At 36.4% G+C, this 14,081-nt stretch overlaps 1 protein-coding gene and 1 long non-coding RNA gene across 4 annotated transcripts in view; one reads left to right on the top strand and one right to left on the bottom strand.

Annotated features, from left to right (window-relative positions):
• Positions 1–14,081, bottom strand: part of jupb (junction plakoglobin b) — a 304,080-nt gene that overhangs the window by 182,772 nt on the left and 107,227 nt on the right. For 2 of the 3 annotated variants that reach the window (XR_015516428.1, XM_087295314.1), the window contains exons 2-3: positions 4,038–4,074; positions 1,980–2,126 (exon numbers count right to left, since the gene is read on the bottom strand). Coding sequence is in view for 2 of the 3 variants with exons in the window: in XM_087295314.1 (XP_087151440.1) it covers positions 1,980–2,126; positions 4,038–4,050 (160 nt within the window). In the remaining variant the exon portion in view is untranslated. Of the gene's footprint in view, positions 1–1,979; positions 2,127–4,037; positions 4,140–14,081 lie in introns of all 3 variants that reach the window. The other variant, XM_087295315.1, reaches the window with a different exon arrangement.
• LOC147832442 (uncharacterized) overlaps positions 1–14,081 on the top strand; it is a 75,105-nt gene that overhangs the window by 23,363 nt on the left and 37,661 nt on the right. The window lies entirely within an intron of this gene.

Below are 14,081 nucleotides of genomic sequence, written 5' to 3'. Positions count from 1 at the left end.
TCAATGAAATGACTTTTGCTACTTGTTCAGACTACTTATTTAAAATGAGTTGAAACAACACAAGTCTTAAGAATTTTTGAGACAACTTAAGGTGCTTTCACATTAGCACTTTTGGTCTGCGCATAGGTTTATTTGACGAAGTATGGTGAGCTTTGCTAGTGTGAATGATGTCTTATGAACTCAGATGCGCATTCACCAAGTTCCCCCGAGTTTATTTACAGTGCACTTCCAAATTCTACCGCAATACAGTAAAAATTGCTAGTAATACTGTAACAACTGCCAGTAATACTGTAAAAACTGCCAGTAATACTGCAAAAATTGCCTGTAAAACTGTAAATATTGCCAGTAATACTGTAAAAAAAATGCCAGTAATACTGTAAAAATTTGCAGTAATACTGTAAAGATTTCCAGTAGTACTGTAAAAAATTGCCAGTAATACTGTAAAAATTGCCAGTGATGTTGTAAAAAATGCCAGTAAAACTGTAAAAATTGCCAGTAATACTATAAAGATTTCCAGTTATACTGTACAAAATGCCAGTAAAACTGTAAAAATTGCCAGTAATACTGTAAAGATTTCCAATTATACTGTAAAAAATGCCAGTAAAACTGTAAAAATTTCTAGTAATACTGTAAAAATTGCCAGTAATACTGTAAAAAATGCCAGTAAAACTGTAAAAATTGCCAGTAATACTGTAAAGATATCAAGTAATACTGTAAAAATTGCCAGTAAAACTGTAAAAAAATTGTCAGTAATACTGTAAAAAAATGCCAGTAATACTGTAAAAATTGCCAGAAATACTGTAAAGATTTCCAGTACTACTGTAAAAATTGCCAGTAATACGGTAAAAGTTTCCAGTACTACTGTAAATATTTCCAGTAGTACTGTAAAAATGCCAGAAATACTGTAAAGATTACCAATAATACTGTAAAAAATGCCAGTAATACTGTAAAAATTGCCAGAAATACTGTAAAGATTACCAGTAATACTGTAAATATTGACAGTAATACTGTAAAAATTGCCAGTAATACTGTAAAAAAATGTCAGTAATACTGTACATATCGCCAGTAATACTGTAAAAAAATTGCCAGTAATACTGTAAAAACTGTCAGTAATAACGTAAAAATAAGTGCAGTGTAAATAATATTTACTGCAAAACATCAGCACAGTTGTAATTTTTCATTTACAGTTCACATCCTTCAGATCAAATCAGAATTCAATGTCGGAAGGATAAGTTTTATAAAACACGTTGCACTAGCTCTGCACATTTTCCATGTCCCCTTAACCAAACACACCTGATTCAGATCATCAGCTCATTAGCAGAGACTGAAAGACTTATAATGACTGTGATAGACAAAGGAGACATCAAAACATGCAGTGTTGGTGGTCCTCCAGGAACGTGGTTGAGAAACACTAAAATAATGGAAGTAAACCGCCAACTGTACAACAAACTTTAGTTTGCATAACGTTCACAGACGCAAGCGGCTCTCTGTGTGTTACCAAAGCCAAAAGACTCAGTAAAAGCTGAACAAACGTGATGTGCATTCGTCTTTCCATTTTGGCGCCTTGCTCTGACATGACTTTCACCAAGCATGACGCAAGCGTACCGGGGTTCAGAAAAAAAATATGGTGTAAACACAAACCAGCCGAGATGGTAGCAATGGGGGACAATCGAACTTAGGTTTCTCATGAAATCTTGACCAATCAAATGCTCTCTAGAATCTGACATGTCCTGCCCCCTTAAGACATTTCAAACACTTCAAAAACATTTAAGATTAACAATGTGAACTAGCAAAATAAACATAGTAAATTGGGATTTCAAGCGGACTTTATTTTACATACTATATGTGGCCATGTAATAGCCCCAGAAAATTATCAATTCCAATTATTTCTTAGACAATGAATCGTCATGTTTTTAGTAATGGTGGCACTCCTAGTGCAGACTGAAGTGTAAGTGCGTTTAGTTTAGTGCCCCTGTCACCTGCGCTGCTCTCTCCAGCGCTGTACTTCCTGCTCTCAGACTCGTCCTCATCCCTGATGGTCGTGGCTCCAGACTGAATGCCTGAGTCTGCGGTGTAGAAGCTCTGCTGCCACTCCTCCACCTTCACTGCTCCATCAGCCTCACTCACTGATGGAGAAAACAGCAGTCAATGCTGGTACAAGCACTCGATGTCAGCAGATGTATGCTCTTGTATTACTGCAATTGAAACATTTGAATTGTTTCTGCATATATTTGGTATAGGTCAGTGCTATATATAACGTTACAATGCTACAGTGCAATACTATATATAATGTTACATATAGTCACATTATAATTTAGATTAATAATACAAAAACATATTTAATGTGTGTGTATATTTGTAGTTGAGATTGATGAGATTAGATTAGTTTAGATCAAGGATCACCAACCCTGCTCCTGGAGAGCTCTGCCTTCATGCAGATTTCAGTTGTAATCCTGATCAAACACACCTGTATGTAATTATCAAGTGCTGCTTCAGGTCCTAATTAACTGGTTCAGGTGTGTTTGATCAGTGTTGGAGCTGAATTCTGCAGGTAGGCAAAACTCTCCAGGAGCAGGGTTGATGACATTATGGATTAATCATTATGAGATTAATGGTGATCGAGAACAATGATGAGATTAATCATTATACGTATCTTTACATACAGTTGAAGTCAGAATTATTAGCCCCCCTTTGAATTTTTTTTATATTTCCCAAATGATGTGTAACAGAGCAAGGAAAGTTTCACAGTATGTCTGATAATATTTTTTCTTATTTATTAAGTCTTACTTGTTTTATTTCAGCTAGAATAAAAGCAGTTTTTAATTTTTTAAACACCATTTTAAGATCCAAATTATTAGCCTTTTTAAGCTATATTTTTCTTGATAGTCTACAGAACAAAAAATAATTATACAATAACTTGCCTAATTACCCTAACCTGCCTAGTTAACCTAAACAACCTAGCCTTTGAATGTCACTTTAAGCTGTATAGAAGTGTAAAGAAGAAATGCCTGCATGTGTTTAGCGTTTTTCCTTATCACAAACACAACAGTAATCTATTAGTGATTACGTTGCTTTCGTTTTTTTGGGGTTAATTACTGTAATATCTCGATTGCAATAGAGAAATACTGGGAAATCTCTAGACCAGGGCTGCTCAAACCTGTTCCTGAAGATCTACCTTCCTGCAAAACACAGCTCTCACCCTGATCAAACACACCTGAACCAATTAATTAGGACCTGAACAGCACTTGATAATTACAGGCAGTTGTGTTTGAAATGGGTAGCAACTGAAATCTGCAGGAAGGTAGATCTCCAGGAACAGGGTTGAGCACCCCTGCTCTGGACTGATGGCATTTCATGCCGTTCAGCCTTATAATCTTAATATGTGAGCAAAATCACTTGTTTTTTCATCAATTTAGACATTACGCTAGAGAATCATTCAAATACTAGCTCTAAAGTGACGTGGGTGAACTGGCAACGTCTTCTGCTGTTCTGGCATCAGCTGCAGATGTGAATGATTGGTGGAAAAAAGTAGTTCCTCCAAAAAAGTGTCTTTGAGACTCTCCATGTTTGTTTTTATTCACATGATTATGCAGTCGAACTGTTGTATAAACGCAATATCACACTCATAGCAGTGCAATATGGCTGTATATCATCACTGGTGGGACACGATATTGCACTGCTACCCTTGTGATATTGCTTTATATATAGTATTTTATAATAATTTGTTTTATATTATTTCTAAGGTGTTAAAAACAATTATTGATTTCATTTATAGTCATTTAGATGTGATTTACACTTAAAATACACATAATTCCATTAAAATAAAAACATTTGCTGCTGACTAATTAACTTTGTATTTATTATATTATGTAACAATAATATTAATTTAAATTAAATGCCTAATGTATAACAGGTGGCCTCAGGCTTCTACATCTATCTACATAGGACTGCACAGATGACCTGTACAACATCAAAAAAAGTCAGTGAAAGACACACTATTAGTATGAAAATAATTATCCTTAGCTGATTCAACTTACTTTGCAGTGACATCACCACTGTCAGGCCTCAATCAAGCTGTGAGGAAACAGAGAGAGAGAGCAGAGTTTGAGACAGTGCAGATGCAGTTTGGATGCAGTGATCTGCAATGTGAAGTGACAGCATGCACCAGTTTAGAGAGAAAAGCACCACTGGGACTTTAAAAAATAGTGAGCAGGCATTGCTATTTATAAAACTACTGCATAGAACCATTGCACAAATCACAGGAGCTTCCCCAAAGTGGATTTTCAACGCTCTGTTTGTAGATCGCAGGTTAAGTCGATGAAGAAGAAAAAAAAAAGGAAAACGCAGGAATTTACAGTTCAAAATTTCAAGGACTAAAGAGTCTCACGAGTGTCTTTCACTGCAGGTTTGTGCCTTTAATGCTTTTGTTTGTGACTATAAATAACAGACTATGAGCAGGGAAATGGCTGAAGGTGAGGCCAATATAAGGATATGATGGATAAAGATGACACCATCATCCCAAACCACTTCAGCAGCAAAAAAACGGCCATGAACCAAGACGTCCAAGATCACTTCAGTTCAGGAAAAAAAATGACAGAGAATTTACGAGAAATACCAGCAGATCGAAATATCAAGTATTAGAAACCAAGATATAAAAAATGAGGGATCAAATTAGATAATACTAATACTAATACTAATAATACTACTACTACTACTACTACTACTACTACTACTAATAATAATAATAATAATAACAACAACAACAACAATAATAATAATAATAATAATAATAATAATAATAAATAATAACAACAACAACAATTATTATTATTATCATTATTATTATTATTAATATTATTATTATTATTATTATTATTTTATACTTTATTTTACCAGGAAGGACACATTGAGATTAAAAATCTCTTTTACAAGAGCATCCTGGCCAAGATTAGGCAATCCACAAGTCGCATGAGTCCAACAGACAACAAATAAAAAACTATTTACAGTTAACATGATTCACACTGACAAACTATTCAAAACATCTACAAACCTGTGTTTCAACTTCTAAATCTTTTATAGTCTTTTTAAAAGCATGTAGTGAAATCAAGTCTTTGTACTGCAACTTTTTTATTATTTTATTATTATTATAATACTATAACTATTTTATCACTATTATTGATATTTATTAATTGATTTATTTTCAGTTTTTTTTAATAATAGTTCTCGCATATAGTTAACGACAATAATCACAATAATAAATCTGCATTAAAATGTATAGTGATGATAAATATATGCATTAATATGAATATAAAAACATTACAAATCGAATGGAAAAGAAATTAAGCCATAAATACTTTAATTAAATGACTCTAATAATGGTAATTAAACTGAAAAGATTAATCATAAAAAGCTTTTTAATTTAAATATAATCTTTGATGTAATATTATTTCAAATAAAAAATGTAGTCAATTACAATATTTATTATAAATGCAGATTGTGCATTAATAACACTGAACATAACTGTGACTGATTGATAATGTTATTATTATTATAAAATTATAAATAAAATTAAAATATTTATTTAATTTATCCTGCATTTTTTGTTAAGCTTATAATTGTTATATTGTTATAATTGCTGCTAAAACTGAAAATAGCTTTGATGATAATGATTGCATGTGTAAAGCTTTTTAATAAATAGTGTAATAAATAAAAAATCAACAAATATAGTACTGCATATATAGTCTTTTCTTAATTGTTTATTAGGGAAAACAGCTTTGCGATTCCATCCAGAGCTCTATCATGAGAAGTGGCCATCTAAGGAGTTCAACCTTTAATGATGTCAAACTAGAGCCATGTCCAAACAAATCCAGAAGTATGATAAGCCTGTCTGCCAAGCTAATCTAACGTCAAAAAACTATGGTGATGAAAAGTGGCTGTAGTTCTGGTCCTGTCCGGACTAAAAAGTTGTGCGTGAACACACCAAACGGATGACAGCAGACTGAAATAAGAAAGTGTGCTCTGTGACTATGTGAGAGAATGTTTCTCTCCACACCTGCAGGTGGCAGTATTAGTCAGTATTGTCATGCCACAGAGACAAACCATAAGTAGTGCTGCACACATACAAAATGTAAACAAAGCAGCGTTTACAAACCATTTTCAGGAATTTGTTCATGCAAATACATATAATAATCCATATAGTTTGCAAATATTTGAAGCAATCAACTAAAAGACAGCCAGGGTGGTGACAAATCTACTCCTGGGTGTTTCAAATCACTTAAGTCACGTGATCTGGGTGTTTCGAATTGATTTAGTCACATGACCTGGGTGTTTTGAATTACTTCAGTCATGTGACCTAGGTGTTTTAAATCACTTTAGTCACATGACCTGGATGTTTCGAATCGCTCCAGTCACATGACCTGGGTGTTTCAAAACACTTTAGTCACGTGACTTGAATGTTTCGAATCGATTTAGTCACGTGACCTGGGTGTTTCAAATAACTTAATTCACATGACCTGGGTGTTTCGAATTGCTTTAGTCACGTGACTTGAATGTTTTGAATTGCTTTAGTCACGTGACCTGGGTGTTTCGAATCACTTCCTTCACGTGACCTAGGTGTTTTGAAACACTTTAGTCACTAACTTGAGTGTTTTCGAATCGCTTTAGTCATGTGAACTGGTTTTTTTGAACCACTTTAGTCACGTGACTTGAGTGTTTTCAAATCGCTTTAGTCCCGTGACCTGAGTGTTTCGAAATGCTTTAGTCACATGACCTTGGTGTTTCTAATCACTTCAAGCAGGTGACCTAGGTGTTTCTAATCACTTCAGTCATGTGACTTGGGTATTTCAAATCCCCTTTGTCACGTGACCTTGGTGTTTTGAATCGCTTCAGTCACGTGACCTGGGTATTTCAAATTGCTTTAGTCATGAGACCTTGTTGTTTTGAATAACTTGAGTCACATGACCTGAGTGTTTCGAATCGCTTTAGTCACGTGACTTGGGTGTATCGGATCATGTTTCAGTGCAGTGTTTCGAAACACTTGCACTTCGGGATCTCGACACTGTTTCGAAACGCCATTCCTATAGTTCGCCTGTTTATAACGATTACTCTATGGGTTACCTTCATGTGCTTTTCTGTTCCTGTTTTGACCTGTACGACTATCCCAAAATAAAGCTGCATTTGGAACCTCACCTCTGTTGTGTTTACACACAGTAAGCGATAGTGATTCTACATGCTGAATCAGGTGAACTTCCTTTGTACGGTCACCTTTTAGAAATACTCTGTCATATGTGTAAATCGTTTTTTAGTACTTAATCTATTATTTGTATGAAAATCCAACTCTTTAACACTGTGAATAACTTTGAAAGCATAAATTGGATGACACCCCTCGCTTCACCCCCTTAACAACATGACCTATCATGCGTAAACATTGCCTTATAGAATTAGATTAGACTGCAAAAAGTTGCAGCAGTCACAGGTCTGATTTTAAACAATTTTTTTCTTGACCTTTAAGAAACAACAAAGAGAATGCAAATTTGTATTTCTGATCATCAATACCTCCTCACTCAGAAACATTCAGAACTAAAAGCAGACGCTCTCTCATGTTAGCGATGCAGAAACGAAGACAAAAGAGCTGAATTTTAATGAGAACGAAAAAAACACACACTTGCAAGAGCATATCATCAAACAGCGAAACAAGAAAAGACACCATTTCTTTTATAAAAGCAGTGACTAATCCATTTTATCTCTTTGAATTACTTCCTTATGGCAGCACATCTTACAAGATCTTATTTTTCCTTCTTTTTTTTTGTTTCCCTCTTTTTCAATTTAAATGGGAGCCAGCTTAAAAGCGAGTCTCTGTTTAGTATTCACCGCTCTGTCTCGCTCTTGCCCTTTTCTCATCTTGGGCTTCTTTATAAAACATTGAGTACAGTTCGCCGCTGTCCCTCATGTCCATAAAGCATATGGGGATTTGCTAACTGTTGTTATGACACCACGTGCCCTGCATTTTCCACACTCATTAATCACATCAACGTTAAAGCTAGACATTTAACACGCAAAACACACACGCAGGCTGGTCAAACCTGGTCAAACGCAACACTCCAGCAGCCGGAAAAACACATTACAACTGATTACAAGAGAGAAAGATGTACAAAAAATGAGCAGTCTAGCCTAGTAGGCATTAAAGAGCCATTAATTATGTATGCGCCGATTAATTAAAAAAGTTTCTGGGTTAAACAAGGCTTAAGAGGAAGTGTGTGTATTGTGTCTTCTTTATATTCCATCAAATTACCATGTTTAAAGTGCCAGTTACCATTTCCTTTTATTTTTTTTGGGAGGGAAATTACCTTTGATGCAGTGTGTATTGTCCAACACAATCTCATGGCAATTCGTAACTTTTTGATTTAGTGGCTAATTCGTACGATCTAATTCGTACAATTTAGTACGACTTGCTCATCCCAGAATGACGGTTGGGTTTAGGGGTGTGATTAGGGGCCACGCCTCCTTTTTAAAATCGTACAATTTTCATACAACTGAACTTGTACGAATTGTACGAATTAGCCACTAAACTGGCAAAACGTAAAATACTCACGTTTTCTTGTGAGATCAGACTGGTATTGTCATAGTAATAAAGGCAAAACGCATAAATGCTGGCTTAGAAATTTGATCAGAAGAAGATTTATAGCATTATATATTTTATATTTTACAGTTGAAGTCAATATTATTAGCCCTCCTGAATATTTTTCCCAATTTCTGTTTAATAGAAAGAACATTTTTTCAACACATTACTAAAAAAAGACCCTATCACACACCTGGCGCAATAAAGCGCAAGACATGTTTGCCGCAATTTGTTGCTATTTTCAGACCAGCGCAACTGTAATTTTCACGTTTTGCACTGTGTTGTTTAAATAGCAAATCCATTTGCGCGACTTTGTAGACTCATAGGTGTTCTGGGGTCTGTTGTTTGTAGATCCTGGATCTTTTAATCTTGTTAACTGATCTCTGGCTAATTTGATTCTTCAAACAAGTTTGTGACTCTTGAAAATGTCTAAATGAACTGATCTCAGTTGAGTCGCCAATCAGACCTGGGGATTGAGGGAAAAGTCCTCATTTATAGTGTTTATATGAACTCGATTATCTTTATGTTGATATAAATTGTGGTTATCTGTATATGAAATTATGAATAATAAATGTAGAAGGGCATTAAATCACTGTTTATTTCTTTGCATTTTAACTTTGTAAACTATGAAATCATGCGTCCCTTCACGGTTTGTGTCTCATTTAGTGAGCTAACTGACAACAGTTCGCTTCCCTCCTTCTCCCATGCAGGCCACGCTCACTCCTGCCCTTTGCTTGCGGAGCTCCACAAAATTCTCCACAAAATTTTGAGGTAGACTTGAACCGAAAGTGGGGGGTTTAAGGGCCCTTTAAAATGATTTTTAAAAAATTAAAAAATTGCTTTTACTCTAGCCGAAATAAAACAAATAAGACTTTCTTCAGAAGAAAAAATATTATAGGAAATACTGTGAAAAATGTCTTGCTCTGTTAAATATTATTTAGGAAAAATTTGAAAGAGAAAAAAAACTCACAAGTGGGCTAGTCATTTTGACTTCAACTGTATATTACTGCATGTTTGAGACGGGAGAATGCCATTACTTTAACATGATGAACAAACCAGTATTTTTGCTTTTCCATTAGCTGCTGCTCGTGGCACAAAGATCACACACTTCACCTTTAAGACTGCATACTTTTTCTTCCAGATTCCAGACGTCAAGAATTTGTCTGATCAACGTCATTTTTAATGAAATCAGCTCTCGCGCAAATGACACTGAAATTACTCTGCTGTCACTAATAAATGACTGTAGAGCCACGTTTGCTGATTATTTTCATTAGACATGCAGCAAATTTGCTTTCGACAGAGACATGCCTGTAAAGTCACTCTATATGCATATTCACAAGATCGCCATCACTCAGGTCTAAATTAAAAGTTTGGGCCTGGCCGGGAGCCTTCAGAAATCAAATGTCACCACGTTCCCATTACCATGGCTTTGTGCGAGTTGGGAGTATTTTTCAGCTCATATTCATGAGTTTCAAACTATAGCGTACGCGACGTCTCATTTTTGAGATGAAAGCAGTCAGGTGTAATTTTCATCTCCAGCTCTGCCATCCTTGTAGTCACTAAAAATACTCAAAGCTCACAGTATTCTGTGTCAAAAGGACTTTATAGGAACGGTTTGTCAATTAAGTCATCATTTACTCACTCTCAGCTTGCTCCAAACTGCACGACTGCATTTCTACTAAATATGAAATGTCTGTGTATGTACAGTATTTTAACAAGAGATGTATCAAGTACTAGAAACCCAGACTAAAGTAAAAGTACAAGTGCTCTATCAAAAAAGTGACTTGAGTAGAAGTAGAAGTGCTCTTTAAGCACCATACTGAAGTGGAAGTACTAAAGTATTCAACATTTTTTGTACTTAAATATCGTAAGTAGTTTATTTCAAAATGTACTACTGAAAGTAAAAGTATTGTGTATTGTAGTTATTAAAGAAAGCAATCAAAAGACATCATATTGTTTTGTTTATTTTAAATATCTTTTATTATAAAAGAATAAAAAAATATGTAAAAGAAACATGGCTTACGATACTGTTTTTCTCTCGCGCTTGAACCACAGATCTGACAGATTATAACAGCTTTAACACCTACCTTTCAAAGTTGTGTGTCACAAAAACACTCTGTAATCCACTCAAAACGCTATTGAAACCCATTTTCGATCGCAAATTACCGGTTGTAAACGATGTAAGTTGTAAACATTCTACCGAAAAACGCTGGTCACGCAGGTCTATAATTGTAAGGAGTAGGGGTGTGAATCTACACTGGTCTCACGGTTTGGTTCGGTTATGATTATCATGCCATCGATTTGATTCAATTCGATATCTCTGTGCATCTCGGTGCACTGACAATGCTTTCCATACATAATTAGATTTTTTCTTCACAACACAAGCATTTTTTTTTTTATCTTTAAATATATTTCTATATTATTTGTAATACAATTTTGTTCTTTAATACAGCAGTAAGATATATGAACTGCACCCTTAATTTGACCTGCTCAAAGGAAACACTCTTTCTGAATGTATCAAACAAAACTCAAGTACATGAACATGCATGAGCATTTATAGCAAATAAACTAATGTGAATATTCTCCCGCTTGTGCTTTGAGCGCTGACAGGCGAGGTCTATGATTGGTCATTGTCTTCACCTGCTCAACAGAAAGGGCTGCGACCGGCTTTATAAATTAAAGCGCTGTTCACAGACAAAACTCACACCTCAGGCATGCTCGTGTCTGGATCCACAAGTATCGCTTTAAGAGCCGAGAGGAGCGGAAAAATTACCTCACAAACACGCCAACTGGTCAAATGTCCAAAGTGAGAGAGAGAGAGAGGTAAAGATGGAGTTTTACAGCATTTCTCAGTAGTAGTGAAATAGTAGCTTGTATGCTGTGCCGCCTTCATTGTAGTAAGAGCATCATTTACTCGCCTTTGCCTCCTTCACCATAGTATTCTACTGCGACATCGGGCATAAGAGATACGTAATATCAGTACGTAATAACCGGTTATGATCTATTACTGATATCAATTATTTTGACACCCCTTGTAACGAGTAACGATGCAGCACATAAAAATCTATTGGAGTAAACTCATCAATAATATGTACTGAAGTAAAAGTGGATGTAGGAGAAAAAAACAATCCTAAAGTAGAGTACAGATACATTAGTGAAGTAGTTCTACTTCGTTACCATACATCTCTGATTCGAGCCAACAAAATAAATAAATGAACTGAAAAATAAACAAATAATAATGTTTAAATGTAGCTTAAAGAAGAATGTGAGCGAAAGTAGGAAGCGAAATGCAAACGGAAAGCTCTAAAATAGTCAGCTCTGAAGGAAAAGAGTATTAAAAGAGACAGGAAGTGTCTATTTTTTGACCATTGTCCTCCTGAAGGCCTCAGCCTGTCCGAGTCAGTGTAATATATCTGTCTGTTTCTGCCCAGCATCCCTCACTTCCTCCAGAAGACAAGAGCTCTGATGAAGATGAATGCTTTGAGGAGATAGCAGTGTGTTTTCTTCATCAGACACGACCTGTTTACAGCGCCTCCATTGTTCTGCTGCTACAATAGTTACCTGTGTTTGTGACACACACACTCACACACACCTCAGGCCAGCTGCTGTATTTAGGACACTTGACACTGAACAGTGCAGCTCCAGCAGTTCTGTCAGCTCTCTGACTTCAGGCCACATGCAGATCAGCTGTGTGTTTATATGTCACTGTCAAGATGGATTTGTATGTTGGAGTCTGTCATCGAGAGAACAGCACGTGTCTGCATGTGTGTGATGATTCAACCACTAGTCAACTAAGGGTACACTAGCGGTATTCAATTAGTACACTTAAGCCTAGTTCACACTAGGCTCAATTTATTCAATTTATAGTAGTGCTGTCGCCTCACAGCAAGAATTGCTGGGTCGCTGGTTCGAACCTTGGCTCAGTTGGCGTTTCTGTGTGGAGTTTGCTCGTTTTCATCATAAAAACTTTATTTTTATGATTTGTGTTATTGTCATTGTGTCAGATTGCATACCTATAACACAGTAGGTCACCTAATATGGTAAATAATACATTGCAATACAATGTATTGTATTGCGGCAAGGCAGTGGCGCAGTAGGTAGTGCTGTCGCCTCACAGCAAGAAGGTCGCTGGGTCGCTGGTTTGAACCTCGGCTTAGTTGGCATTTCTTTGTGGAGTTTGAATGTTCTCATTACCTTCGCGTGGGTTTCCTCTGGGTGCTCTGGTTTCCCCCACAGCCCAAAGACATGCGGTACAGGTGAATTGGGTAGGTTAGATTGTCCATAGTGTATGAGTGTGTGTGTGTGTGGATGTTTCCCAGAGATGGGTTGCGGCTGGAAGGGCATCCTCTGTGTAAAAACGTGCTGGATAAGTTGGTGGTTAATTCCACTATGGCAACCCCAGATTAATAAAGGGACTAAGCCGACAAGAAAATGAATGAATTAATTAATGAATTCCTCGATGACATTGCAATACTATTGCTACAACGAACCAACAACAAGATCAGAAACACGTACTAAGAATAAGATCAATTTGCTGACTGCAAAGATCGTGGGCTAAACAAGCCCTGCTTTCAATTAGTGAATATCAAGTTGCTTAAGCAGAAAAAGCACACGCTAAATGGCAATTAAACACAGGTTTGTCTTCAAAAGCCTCTCGGTTTGACAGAGCCGTGCTGATAGAAACATCTGCACACGTTCGCATATTTTCAGCTTCTCAGCAGGCCCGAGAAAGAGGAGCTGCCGACAGGAGCCTGGCGGGAGGATCTGCTGGAGACGCCGAGGTTTTGCCAGACTCCTGGAGAGCAGCTGATGATACGATGAGTCACTTCACGCCACGGAGCCAATTACAAAGTCACCTGCACCCGGTGCATCCTGAAGTCGAGAGGAACTCAGATGAGCACAAAAGATGCAGTGACGGATACACAGACGGTTACCTGAATTTATTCCACGCGCCCAGTTATCAGATGGTACAGCGACAACGTTGATCATTATGCAGTAAGAGTCAAACACAAGTCATCTTTCCCCGAACGACGAGTCGGTATTAGCGTTGGGTAAGTATGAAGTATGAGTGTTCGGTAACATTCACATATGCATTTTCATTGCTGACAGAAGTGCTTAGAGTATCTAAAATCTACACTCAAGAAAAAGTATAAGTACTTGAGTAAATTTTTAATCAAGTAAAAGTAAAAGTAGCAATCTTAAAAGTTACTCGAGTAAGAGCAAAAAAGTATCCGATAAAAAATATATATGTGTTTGTGGTGGGCCGTTATCGGCGTTAACGCGAGACTCTTTACACGTGATAAAAAATACTGCTATTAATCTATTCTCTAATCTAAATAAAGAGAAAGGACTGGTTTTAAGGTAATCGGGTAGCTGATAGCGCTAAAAGGAACAGAAGGCATTGGCGGTGTCATACCGTCCCGTATCGTTTATTTTAAAGACGAAATGCAGCCAGATGTATCTC

This window comes from Danio rerio, chromosome 19 (genome assembly GCF_052040795.2).
Source record: "Danio rerio strain M-AB ecotype USA chromosome 19, GRCz13ab, whole genome shotgun sequence".
Lineage (NCBI taxonomy): Eukaryota > Metazoa > Chordata > Actinopteri > Cypriniformes > Danionidae > Danio > Danio rerio.
The sequence above is the reverse complement of the archived record's forward strand: the minus strand, read 5'-3'. Positions and strand labels throughout refer to the sequence as shown.